Consider the following 13,873-nt stretch of genomic DNA (forward strand, 5'->3'; position numbering starts at 1 on the left):
TCAATCAAGTTTACGCAAACACGTGTTTATATGATTCGCGACGACGCGGGCGCGCAATAATGCAAAGCAAATACGGCGTTAACTGCGCGATTCGCGTTTGTCTCGCCGCGTCCCGCTGCTCTGAAATCTTGTTCGGTTCGGTAATGAATAATGAAATGATCTAGAGTTCAACTGGAACGAACCTTGGAACAAGTATTACGGATAAAAATGATTCGAAACGATGGTTGCATCGAGTCTGAAATGCAACCTGCACGGCGCGCATTACTCATACAAATAATCATACACACAGAAGTCGTTCGTGCTCGACGATGGACATCTGAATCACCGCTCGACACGAGAAACGCTCGTTAATATCGAATGTCATAGTAAAAATAGCCGTGCCGTGTATCGCGCGATCGAGATAAACACCCTAATCTGCTTTCTAAAACCTGAATCAAACAACCGGCGAACCGTTGTTGGTTCCACGCAGTTTCGTTAAATTCCCCTCGCTGCGTTTTTCTTTCTTCTTTCCACTGAACTGTGGGTTCGCGACTGTTCCGGATCACTGCCCGCCAAGTTAATCTTGGGCAGCTAGTTCAAATGATAGAACGATCGCAAAAGACAATAATTGATTCGCTTGACTTGATATCGCATGAATACGTTAATGGAAGCGTTTCGTCCCGGACCTGCTAGTGGACTCGTCAGTAAGGCTGATCTAGCAGGTCCTGCCTTATACGCGCGCAGATGATGATATGAGGATTCGCGTTTGTGATTGAACGCACGCGAGTGATCTCGATTGATTTGATCCGGTTCGCGAGGGATTTCGACCGACGCGATCCCGGTTTGTCGGGTGTCCTGATCACTGGTCGACGAACTACCGTGATGCTAACTTTGCACATGTAATGAACGATTAACAAGACAACGGCTCGTGCGTTGTACTTGTCTACCCGAGGACTGGAGAATGTCACGGCGTTAGAGCGTAAAACTCAACTGAGCGACTTCGTCTTCCAGTCCTAGCGCGATGCTCGTTGGATTCTCGAATATGAAATAAGATGCACTGATTGGTTCCTGCAGAAAGTTGCATTTCCCAATCAGTACACACTTTGACTCCTAGGACCTCCTTCCCGTAGCTCTGAATGAGGCCCTGGGAAGGAGGAGTGGGGCGAGATCTTACTCGGTCGACGACGCGACGGTTCCAGGTAATTCGACACCCTGCGTAACGGTCGCGGACGGTCCTTCGGAGGGACTAAATTTATGTCACGTTGTAATTTCGAGGATGTATAAAAACTGAACGTTAATCCTTGAGGAGGATATTTAGGCACGTTCGCATCATAAATCCTGTCCGAAGGAAACCTACGAATTCTATTCCGGTGCGACGGAACACACCCTTTAAAGCCGGCCTAGTCTATCGATCCGGATAAATAAATTAGTTGCCGGCTGTGCAAAAATTCGCGGATTTAACGTCGGTCAGAAATGCGGGTTAATTCGGGTTGGTTCGGTGGCGGTTTAAATAATGGCTCGGTGCAATTTATCGAAGCGACGAACGCGTGCTGCTCCCGCCCCTATCTGCGGCATCGTCTATTTATTCCCCCCCCCCCCGTCCCCCTCCCCGCGTCTCGTTTGCTCGTTGAACGAACCTGTTCCCTCCGATTTTACCGTTGCCATTTCCTTCTCGTTGTCCGACTATTAACAAATCATCAATGTTTTAATAAATATGCCAGCTCGGACCGCTCGAACATTTTATTTTTTATCTTCCAGCGACAGCTGCGGCCAGTTTTATCTTCCGTTCGATAAATTAATAGATATTCGGTTTTTTCCAATATCGTTTCTCTGTTGTTTTTAAAGCCGTTCTCCATATGAATTCTCGCTTCGAATAATGCTGTCGCGTAACGCGTCATCCGTTATCTAACAGCATTGATGAATACCGATCAACTTTCTATCGTATTGAATTTCTTGTCTGACCACAGACATGCCTGTGCTACTAGCAGGATATTACATCGACGGTAGTTGGTCCTGAATCGAAAGAGTAACTTAATCTTCATATTCCGATTGGTACTATTAATCTTGTGCGTTAGCAAATACTGGCCCCTTAACTACTTGCCACACTATATAGACTGACTTGAATCACTGTCGGCTCGTCTATTGTTCTGTATGGCTTGTCTGCATGGTAATTTATCTTTCCTGCATGTTAATCTAGATATCGATCTGCGCTACTTAGTTCACTGTAGGAAAACCCACATCATCTGTTAAATCATACATACTATATATTGACTTGCACTACTGGCTCAATCACGGAACAATCTGTACACATTGTTATACGGGATTTAGCGGGAAATATTAGACGAATTCGTTTCTGTATGAAATATGAATAGGTGTGATTTAATACAGAAAATACTGCCACGCCTGCTGACGTGTTGCCATAGGTTATAAGCATAGTTAATAAGAGTAGGATATTGTAACCGTAATGATTAATAATACAGTAATTCTTCTATCGAAGTCCCAACACCGGTGTTTTGAACGGACCTCGATAGAATAGGGTGGCTAAATTTTTATGACTGCGTCTACCGCGCCGAGACTTCAAACAATAAAAACACGTTATAAGGAATGTTCAGAATGTAATGGAGAAGCGTTTGAGCATCTTCTTCAATAAAGACATTTCTTGAAAATGTCTCGAGATCTAATAATTTTTTGCCATGTGTACCCCAGTCATTTTTTACGTAGAATGAACAGAATAATCGATCTGTGTAAAAAACAATATGCACTTCTATTCAAAGAAATGATGCAATTGTTAAGTGCACATGCACTGCTGCGTCTAAAAAAGATTTAAAGGCCTACAGATGTAGTTCTCTTCGAACCATTTATCTTCCTCCTTTGGGATTTTTTTTTGTAAATGCAATAATGACGGAGTTCTGACTTGTAACAATTGCGTGAATCGCCCTGTAGACAGGTGTATTCGAGAGTAGAGCAGATAGAGTTGAAGATTTGAACCGAACAGATAATTGTCGTCACGGCGAAGGACTGCTCGTGTGTGTGCGTGTGAGAGTGAGTGAGATACTGGCCACGAGGACTGTAGGCGATATCTCGTATTCAAGGCTACAGTAAAGGAATAACTGTTTCCTTTCTCGTTATAACATTCTCTACATATTCTTTTCTTCCATAATCAAATTACTGTAAGTCCATGTGCAAATAAATACGTTGTACTGACAACTCGAACTGTTACTTACTACAATCGTATACAATGGAATTATTCAAGGCCGGAAGGTATGTTTAATTTTCAAGTTAAAACAACTCCGAGTGCAAAGAAAATAAATTTCCATTTCACACCGGTTCGTTGCAATTCTGGTAAAAGAAAATCTTATTTTGCTCTAGTTACGTTGTCTAGTTATCAACGATTCATGCGATCAGAAGCTTGCCTGGGTGGAGTATTTTGCTTTTGATTAATAGCGTCTCGAACTACACTCGTCGCTGTTGGAGATTTAATAAGGATTGCTGAGCAAATAGGCAAACGGGGGCTGGAACGTCTCGAAATTGTTGAACATCGCCGGCGTACGCATGATTAAACGGTTTCGCGGTCGGAGCTACTTTCGATTCGGCCGGAAAGTTTTTCCATCTTCAGCGGTTCTTACGCCTTCTCTTTAATTATTCAGCGGCCGGGAAAGTTTTCTTTCGGCTTCGCCGAGGAAAGTTCTCCGCGAACTCTCGGGCGAGTTCTGCGCGCCGAGGGAAACGTTCCAGCAGAGTTCTAGCGTGTTTGAAGTGCTCTTAATCGCGATAAATACAAATAACGAGTGGGGGCCGTGTCAGGACGCGACGGAACGAACGGTTCGCAAGTATTCCGCGGGCTCGAGTTGTTCGACGCTCCGGCGAGAATCGAAATACTTTCTTCCGCTCGTCGACTGGTCCGCGTCGAATCTGAATATTCAATCTCGCCGAACACCCGCGAATAGTAATTCGGTTGCGGCGCGGGGTAGCGGGGGTCGACCAATTTGCATCGACTCGAAAAAAGGTCGGCGGCGATTCGATCGCTCGATTATCCCGACGAAAATTGTGGGGCGGTCCAAGTTGCGACCGCCTTCTCAAACACTTCCAACAGAATCGGCCGAAGTCGACGATTGTAAATGATAACAATACACTAACAATACCAGTCTGACCGTCTTAATGACTGCATTCTCTCCTCAATAACAGAAGTTAAGGACTTAGGAGAATTCACTTCTCCTCTACCTTAGACTTTTCCAACCATTTTGATCGCATTGTCAACTCCGCTTCAAGAATGCTCGGGTGCGTACTTCGTTTTTCCACTGATTTTCATTCAATCCGTACACTTAAGGTTGCTATATATTACTCTTGTCCGGCCCCTGTCGTCTGCGCGTCATTCCTAGTGACTCCCCAATTTCGCATTGGGTTCGTTCACGAAGTTTTACCTTCCCAGCAGCTCCCTGATTTCGCATCAGGTTCATCCGCATTCTAACAGCTCCCTGATTTCGCATCAGGTTCGTCTGTGCTTTTATCCAACCTCCCAGCGGCTCCCCAATTTCGCAATAGGTTCGTCCGCGCTGTTCTACAACCCCCTAGCAGCTCCACGGTTTCGCATCGGGTTCGTCTGCGCGTCGTTCCTAGTGACTCCCCAATTTCGCATTGGGTTCGTTCACGAAGTTTCACCTTCCCAGCAGCTCCCTGATTTCGCATCAGGTTCATCCGCATCGTAACAGCTCCCTGATTTCGCATCAGGTTCATCCGCATCGTAACAGCTCCCTGATTTCGCATCAGGTTCGTCTGTGCTTTTATCCAACCTCCCAGCGGCTCCCCAATTTCGCAATAGGTTCGTCCGCGCTGTTCTACAACCCCCTAGCAGCTCCACGGTTTCGCATCGCGTTCGTCTGCGCGTCGTTCCTAGTGACTCCCCAATTTCGCATTGGGTTCGTTCACGAAGTTTTACCTTCCCAGCAGCTCCCTGATTTCGCATCAGGTTCATCCGCATCGTAACAGCTTCTTGATTTCGCATCAGGTTCATCCGCATCCTAACAGCTCCCTGATTTCGCATCAGGTTCGTCTGTGCTTTTATCCAACCTCCCAGCGGCTCCCCAATTTCGCAATAGATTCGTCCGCGCTGTTCTACAACCTCTAACCAGCTCCACGGTTTCGCATCGCGTTCGTCTGCGCGTCGTTCCTAGTGACTCCCCAATTTCGCATTGGGTTCGTTCACGAAGTTTTACCTTCCCAGCAGCTCCCTGATTTCGCATCAGGTTCATCCGCATCCTAACAGCTCCCTGATTTCGCATCAGGTTCGTCTGTGCTTTTATCCAACCTCCCAGCGGCTCCCCAATTTCGCAATAGGTTCGTCCGCGCTGTTCTACAACCCCCTAGCAGCTCCACGGTTTCGCATCGCGTTCGTCTGCGCGTCGTTCCTAGTGACTCCCCAATTTCGCATTGGGTTCGTTCACGAAGTTTCACCTTCCCAGCAGCTCCCTGATTTCGCATCAGGTTCATCCGCATCCTAACAGCTCCCTGATTTCGCATCAGGTTCGTCTGTGCTTTTATCCAACCTCCCAGCGGCTCCCCAATTTCGCAATAGGTTCGTCCGCGCTGTTCTACAACCTCCTAGCAGCTCCACGGTTTCGCATCGCGTTCGTCTGCGCGTCGTTCCTAGTGACTCCCCAATTTCGCATTGGGTTCGTTCACGAAGTTTTACCTTCCCAGCAGCTCCCTGATTTCGCATCAGGTTCGTCTGCGTTTGACTCCATTCTTAGAGGCTCCCTGACTTCGCGTCAGGTTCGTCCTCGCTGTCTATATTCCTGGCGGCTCCCCAATTTCGCACTGGGTTCGTCCGCGTACCTTAACTAACAAATTGATACCATATTCCTGGGTTTACAACCCTTCGCCGGCCATTCGTGCTACTCGCGGCCCTGGCTCGTAACAATAATAATAGCAGTAAATAATAAGCAAGAAATTACACACGTCAATCTCTAAGTTTTTCCCGATCGAAGATTCATCGGAGGATACATTTTTGTTCGAATAATAGGATGCGTCTAAACTTCTGATACGTGCTGCACGTTTCACGAAGCACACAGCGATTCGCCGGCGTTCGGATCCGCGAGATTTAAGCTGCTTAACGGTCGGGTACCGTTGGAAAAGGATGAACGGAGTTCGGTCTGAATGAAATAATACTAGGCGAAAATAATACAAGGAAGCGCAGGCTCGAAAATGGGTCGACTAGTTTCCGAGTGCTCCAAGCTATTTGATTTATACAGAACCGAGAACTATGTTTCGTTGTTTGACGGCGAGTAGAACGAGACCGGTTCTACTCGGACGGGAGCGTAGTTCGACCCCGATCAACGTTGGAAAAGTGGGTCGGCCCGTGGTCATACACGGCATATCTCGCCTCGAATAAGTAGAACACGTCGGTTTTGGTCAGACCGGCCGAATCAACTCCATTTGAATGTGTAAACAAGTCTGTAGGCGTTGCGAGAGAATCACTGTACTAACGGGGAACAGCGCAACATGTCGGACAAGTAGTGTAGAACGGTAATTGCGCGGGCAAGTGGAGTAGATTGTTGTGTCGCCGGACAAGTAGACCGCGTCACTGATTCACCACGAGTAGTCCAGGCACTTCATTCAGTCAGACAAGTGGTAATGCCGTTCACTGGTCATACGCGTAATCGTGTGGATCACTGATCGAGCTGGCAAGTAGAATGCAGCTCGTTCATTCGTCGTACAAGCAGTTCATACGTCGGACAAGTAATACAAAGATTTCAGTGAGACGATCTTGCGTTTTAGAAATCAACATATGTGTACAAAAATCGTTATTTTCCATTTCGTAAATCGTGTCGGTAAGTAATGAAATAGTTTTCCTTATATTTTTTTCCATAATCATTAACACACTATGATCCTATCTATACTTCTTAAGATGGAAGAAAACCACCACCTTCTCGTGATTTCCATTGAGCAACGACACCTTTTTTGTAGAACATATATGATTCTTATGAAAACTGATATGTACAAATGAAGTCATGATTAAAAAGGTGTTGTTGGCCAAAAGTGGTTACTAATATTGTTCTCCAGGTATAAATAGAGTTGTTTAGTCGTATATATAGCTGTAAATTTAGATCACTGAGCCCCATCATCGAAAAAAACGTAAAAATAGAATTTATTTAAATTTTTCGACATTACAAAGTTGATTGTCGGGGTTGAAAAAATTATTTTGTAATAGCCCAATCCTTTCCGAATAAAACAAAACAAATTGTAGCTAAATCGGACGAACAGTTCTCGAGATAAAAATTCGTAGACGAGGCCCGTTTTCGCCGAAATGGGCAAAAATTGAAAACTTTGAAGGCCTGCCATTTCTAAAAAATGGACATCCCCTAATTTCACATGAACTACAATATAAAAGTGATCGATTTGGCATGGAATGACCCGTCGGTATAGAAATGAATTTCTCGGGAATTTTTCAAATTACAAATTTCAGCGAAACGATGTTTTACATCTTGTATGTTTCACAGAGATCGAAAGGTGTGTACAAAAATCGTTATTTTCCATTTCGTAAATCGTGTCGGTAAGTAATGAAATAGTTTTCCTTATATTTTTTTCCATAATCATTAACACACTATGATCCTATCCATACTTCTTAAGATGGAAGAAAACCACCACCTTCTTGTGATTTCCATTGAGCAACGACACCTTTTTTGTAGAACATATATGATTCTTATGAAAACTGATATGTACAAATGAAGTCATGATTAAAAAGGTGTTGTTGGCCAAAAGTGGTTACTAATATTGTTCTCCAGGTATAAATAGAGTTGTTTAGTCGTATATATAAATGTAAATTTAGATCACTGAGCCCCATCATCGAAAAAAACGTAAAAATAGAATTTATTTAAATTTTTCGACATTACAAAGTTGATTGTCGGGGTTGAAAAAATTATTTTGTAATAGCTCAATCCTTTCCGAATAAAACAAAAAAAATTGTAGCTAAATCGGACGAACAGTTCTCGAGATAAAAATTCGTAGACGAGGCCCGTTTTCGCCGAAATGGGCAAAAATTGAAAACTTTGAAGGCCTGCCATTTCTAGAAAATGGAAATCCCCTAATTTCACATGAACTACAATATAAAAGTGATCGATTTGGCATGGAATGACCCGTCGGTATAGAAATGAATTTCTCGGGAATTTTTCAAATTACACATTTCAGCGAAACGATGTTTTACATCTTGTATGTTTCACAGAGATCGAAAGGTGTGTACAAAAATCGTTATTTTCCATTTCGTTGATCGTGACGGTATAAAAATGAGTTTCTCGTGAATTTTTCAAATTATTTCTGCAATAGTAGAAACCTACATTTCTTCGGTTGAGCAAGTTGTGACCAATACAAGATATGATCGGACGAGACCGAGATGATATCGGTTTTTCGAAATCGTTGATGGAACGTACTGCTCGGCGAGCACGTCCACGAAGATTCGTAGCCGGCCACCGGGCGGATAATGTTGCAGGAGCTAATCAATATTGCGCTGGCAGTGGATCGTGCAAACAATCTGCGTCCGGTGTCGGTTCATTTCTCAGGGAAACCGTTCCAAGCCGAGATCCATTGACGCGGCCTGTTGCGAGGATTAACCGTCTGAAGCGTAGCAATTTTCGGGACATGATAAATATCGCCGGCGAAAGGATCGCGGCGTAACAAATGCCGGGCCGTTCTCACGGATAACGTAGTCGAGCAATCAGCGTTCCTCTTCTCAGTCGGATTGCGTCGATTTTCATCGCGCGAAACCGAGGGGGAAAAAAATACGAACTCCGGGGCAAAAGGCGCGACCGATCCTCGACTTTTCCGTGTACTTAGAGATCCGAGTGGAATTGAAGATACGAGTATCGGGGACCGGGGAGCGAGGCTGCCACCTATCGCGACTCCTTATCGTCCTCGCTCTGGCGCCGTTCGCAGTGTCTAAAGTGGTTTTCAGACGGTCGAAAGAGCGGGTCGCCCCACCAGAAATTGGGGACTGCCTATCTGGAGGCTGTGACTTTAAAGGATGCACCTACGGAGATGTCTGGCTGTGAATCGCTGCCAGCTATTCACCGGGATTGCTTCATTCACGGTCTATTGATCAGGAGATGAGGGACAATCATTTATGCCGGCGAAACTCTGTAGATTCGTTCAAAGTAGTTCGAACGATCCTCTGACCTTGCGCTAGATCTCATTGTCTGATCCTCCTACATTCGTTCATCTAATTGACACTGGTGTACCCTAATCGTCTGATTAGGTGATTTGTTCTACTTGGACGAGCCCCGGTTGACTTGTACCACTTGCACAAAATACACATATTGGCTGTCTAACCAATCGCAGGTTTATTCTACTTTAGTTTGATCCCGGAGGACCATTTTAATAATACAATTTTGTCGAACGGTGGCGTATTCGCGTCCCGTTTACCGTGTGCAGCAATCTGAGCGCGCTGTCATTTTACGACTGCCGTTCCGCCATTTGTGGCAGCTTAGAAAGATGAAAGCCTCTCTTCAGCCGCTCTCTCTCTATTTCCATGTCCTCCACTAGAAAAATAGAGATCCATCGTCGGAAGGTGTGGCATCAAATTCGCGATAAAGGTGTTTGAATATTTTCGAGCGGCGTGCAGCTGCCGCTTTTATAGAGCGAGGCGAGTGTTCTTCCGACCTTAATGCCGCGCACAGTATGTATTAAGTTTAGAAGCCTCGCAACAGGATCACGGTTGAACGCTCGCATTATCTCCACTTTAGGAGAGAAATTCAGTGGTGTGCACGGGCCATAATGTTCGGCGGGCAGGTGACGAAACTACATTACCCGGATCATTTTTACGACGTGTACGTCCTGTTGCTATCTCGAGGAGCAGCATTGACGAGGACATCGACGAGAACGTTGTATCATCGTCATTATCGTTATCCTTTAAACACGAACATTTCAGCGTGAAGCGAAACCACGAATGCCAACAGTCTGGCGAGACTAAATCTCGTCGATCGTCGAGGCCAACGGAACGGAAGGATTTTTTTTTTTTTGTTATCTGGCCGCTAACGAACGCATTAAGGGCTCCTCTGCAAAAGGAGGTTTATCGACGGCGTCATCGCGTCGGTCGTAACCCCGGCTATCCAAGAGAGAGCGACCTAATGGAAATTCTGTGTACCGAGAACGCGCGAAGTCATTGGGAGATTGTAACGGGGATACCTTCGAGGACAAGAAATATGGTTTCAGTTTCGGTGGATTCCACGACCATTCACGCGCTAATGACACTTCTAATATCGGTGGAGTTCGCGTTACTACTGTTCTTCGGCAAACGCGTCTTTAAACGGAATACACGTTGCGGGCACTAATCGTTTGGCGTCTGACCATTCACGGGTCTGCACCACTGGAAGATCGTTTCGTCGCTGATATTACGTTTGGGAAAAGATTCAACTGTGTATCTACTTAATACGACAATACTCAACAAGAAATTCGTTGTTAATACCAGTTGTGAAAATTAAGTGTGAAAGGAAAGTGTCTGCTCATTCACGGGTCTGCACCACTGGAAGCTCGTTTCGTCACTGATTTCGTGCTTGGGAAAAGATTCAACTGTGTATCTACTTAATACGAAAATACTCAACAAGAAATTCGTTGTTAATGCCAGTTGTGAAAATTAAGTGTGAAAGAAAAGTTTGTCTGACCATTTACAGGTCTGCACCACTGGAAGCTCGTTTCGTCACTGATATTACGTTGGGGAAAAAATTTAACTGTGTATCTACTTAATACGAAAATACTGAATAAGAATTTCCTTGTTAATACCAGTTGTGAAAATTAAGTGTGAAAGAAAAGTGTGTCTGACCATTTACAGGTCTGCACCACTGGAAGCTCGTTTCGTCACTGATATTACGTTTGGGAAAAGATTCAACTCTGTATCTACTTAATACGAAAATACTCAACAAGAAATTCGTTGTTAATACCAATTGTGAAAATTTAGTGTGAAAGGAAAGTGTGTCTGACCATTTACAGGTCTGCACCACTGGAAGCTCGTTTCGTCACTGATATTACGTTTGGGAAAAGATTCATCTGTGTATCTACTTAATACGAAAATACTCAATAAGAAATTCATTGTTAATGCCAGTTGTGAAAATTAAGTGTGAAAGAAAAGTGTGTCTGACCATTTACGGGTCTGCACCACTGGAAGCTCGTTTCGTCACTGATTTCGTGCTTGGTAAAAGATTCTAGTGTGTCGAGGTGAAAAATGTCTGACCATTCGCTGTTTGTGTATGTACTTAATACGAAAATACTTAATAAAAATTTCCTTGTTAATACCAGTTGTGAAAATTAAGTGTTAAAGAAAAGTGTGTCTGACCATTTACGGGTCTGCACCACTGGAAGCTCGTTTCGTCACTGATATTACGTTTGGGAAAAGATTCAACTGTGTATCTACTTAATACGAAAATACTCAATAAGAATTTCCTTGTTAATACCAGTTGTGAAAATTAAGTGTGAAAGAAAAGTGTGTCTGACAATTTACAGGTCTGCACCACTGGAAGCTCGTTTCGTCACTGATATTACGTTTGGGAATAGATTCAACTGTGTATCTACTTAATACGAAAATACTCAATAAGAAATTCGTTGTTAATGCCAGTTGTGAAAATTAAGTGTGAAAAAAGTGTGTCTGACCATTTACGGGTCTGCACCACTGGAAGCTCGTTTCGTCACTGATTTCGTGCTTGGTAAAAGATTCTAGTGTGTCGAGGTGAAAAATGTCTGACCATTCGCTGTTTGTGTATGTACTTAATACGAAAATACTTAATAAAAATTTCCTTGTTAATACCAGTTGTGAAAATTAAGTGTTAAAGAAAAGTGTGTCTGACCATTCACGGGTCTGCACCACTGGAAGCTCGTTTCGTCACTGATATTACGTTTGGAAATGATTCAACTCTGTATCTACTTAATACGAAAATACTGAATAAGAATTTCCTTGTTAATACCAGTTGTGAAAATTAAGTGTGAAAGAAAAGTGTGTCTGACCATTTACAGGTCTGCACCACTGGAAGCTCGTTTCGTCACTGATATTACGTTTGGGAATAGATTCAACTGTGTATCTACTTAATACGAAAATACTCAATAAGAAATTCGTTGTTAATGCCAGTTGTGAAAATTAAGTGTGAAAAAAGTGTGTCTGACCATTTACAGGTCTGCACCACTGGAAGCTCGTTTCGTCACTGATTTCGTGCTTGGTAAAAGATTCAACTGTGTATCTACTTAATACGAAAATACTCAATAAGAAATTCGTTCTTAATACCAGTTGTGAAAATTAAGTGTGAAAGAAAAGTGTGTCTGACCATTTACGGGTCTGCACCACTAGAAGCTCGTTTCGTCACTGATTTCGCGCTTGGTAAAAGATTCTACTGTGTCGAAGTGAAAAATGTCTGACCATTTGCTGTTCTTAATACGAAAATACTTAATAAGAATTTCCTTGTTAATACCAGTTGTGAAAATTAAGTGTGAAGGAAAAGTGTGTCTGTTCATTTACTGTCCTGTATCACTTAAACTAACTGATACACCAGCCAGAAGAAAAAAACATTTTTATTAAAATTCTTCTTTTGCGCAAAGCCCTATCGAAGCTTTCGACGAGGACGGAATCGTCGACGTCGTTACCACCACGAGCGATTAAAGGACTGTGTAAAGGATTGGAGCCGTGGACTAAGTTTATATTGTGGACGCAAGTTGTGTTCGCCAGGTTCGGGTATGGCATCCACGGAACCAGACCTCGCAACAATTAGCGGAATGGCAACACCTGCCGAGGAATTTATTTTCGGGCGAGGGCAATTCCGCGGTTCTTGGAGTGTTCCTCGGTGAAATGCGACCGGATAAATTCCCCGGTGGTTGGCTCGTTTCTTCGTGTACCGTGCGGAGGTTCGTTGTATTGTTCTCGTCGCACGTTCGCGGTAAGAATTCTTTGCGAAATCTGCCCGTCGCGACACGCGCTAGCCTTCTCTCCGTATTCGGCTAATTCGCTTCGTTTATTTCTTGGCTCGCCGCGAGGTATGTACGTCGTTGCTACATTTTCTTTCGTAAATGTCTCAAAGCAAAGCTAGGAACGTGTGAAATAAAATCTTTTATGGTAATCTTCAAGGGAGGTTTCAAAAATGTTCAATGATGCATTAGATGACCACTTTGAACGATCAAAAAACGAATGGACTGTAAGAATATTATTTTCCACGGAGGTCCCTAGTGATGATAAAAATTCCAGCCATGCACCCTTCGATCCCGTTCTTTGACGTGCTCCTGCTCGAATAGAATACTGTCGTTTGGAGCTGTCGGTGTAGGCTAACCGTGTAAAACTTTCGTGAAACATTCGGGAATATCTTCGCCGTAACTTCGCACGGTTTGCTTTCCGTGCACAGCCGAACGGGTTATAGGAAACGGAGCGTTCCTGTTTGTTCTGAATCCCGTCAACACAAAGCTGGGGAAGCGGTGGGCGTGAAACGGAAACGCGATCGCGAAGGACGTCGATCACCGTCGCGGATACGCAAACGAGTGTTTCGATCAGGAAGACGAGGCGAGGCGGCCCGACCGAGGAACAGCACAGTTTTATCCGTCGCACAAAGGAGAGAAGAGTGGATTTTATAGATAGGCGAAGTTCGTCGGATGGGGGAGTAGCTCCCTCTGATACGGACTTTGAAATTGAAATGCCTGTGACATCGACGGAGAATCGAATTCATGCGATCCCGTCGTCGAACCGTGGCTGAAACGGGTTGGGAGGGGTTCGAGGAGGGTAAGAGGATTCGTCGAATTTTAAGGACGTCAATTGTGGGAGAGTTCACCGGTGCATTTCCATTTTATTACGTTCCCTCCAGGTAACAGGAGTCGAAAATAACGAAAAATAGGGGTAATAGTCGGAGAAATCGGGCTTCCATCCATCGCGCGAAACGTTTCC

At 44.2% G+C, this 13,873-nt stretch overlaps 2 protein-coding genes across 4 annotated transcripts in view; both read right to left on the reverse strand.

The window, feature by feature from the left end:
* The window catches only part of LOC143219109 (uncharacterized), a 170,701-nt gene that overhangs the window by 25,355 nt on the left and 131,473 nt on the right, over window positions 1-13,873 (reverse strand). The window lies entirely within an intron of this gene.
* On the reverse strand, window positions 1,580-5,105 carry LOC143219111 (uncharacterized). 2 transcript variants are annotated; one of them, XM_076444953.1, is made up of 3 exons: window positions 4,985-5,105; window positions 4,708-4,945; window positions 1,580-4,668 (listed from the first exon to the last, which is right to left on the reverse strand). In XM_076444953.1, exons 1-3 carry the CDS (start codon window positions 5,018-5,020, stop codon window positions 4,625-4,627), a joined length of 318 nt encoding a protein of 105 aa, XP_076301068.1. In that variant the 5' UTR covers window positions 5,021-5,105; the 3' UTR covers window positions 1,580-4,624. The 2 variants fall into 2 exon arrangements, with proteins under 2 accessions (XP_076301068.1, XP_076301067.1); XM_076444952.1 differs by having other exon boundaries at window positions 1,580-4,945.

Source organism: Lasioglossum baleicum, unplaced genomic scaffold (genome assembly GCF_051020765.1).
Source record: "Lasioglossum baleicum unplaced genomic scaffold, iyLasBale1 scaffold0021, whole genome shotgun sequence".
Taxonomy (NCBI): domain Eukaryota; kingdom Metazoa; phylum Arthropoda; class Insecta; order Hymenoptera; family Halictidae; genus Lasioglossum; species Lasioglossum baleicum.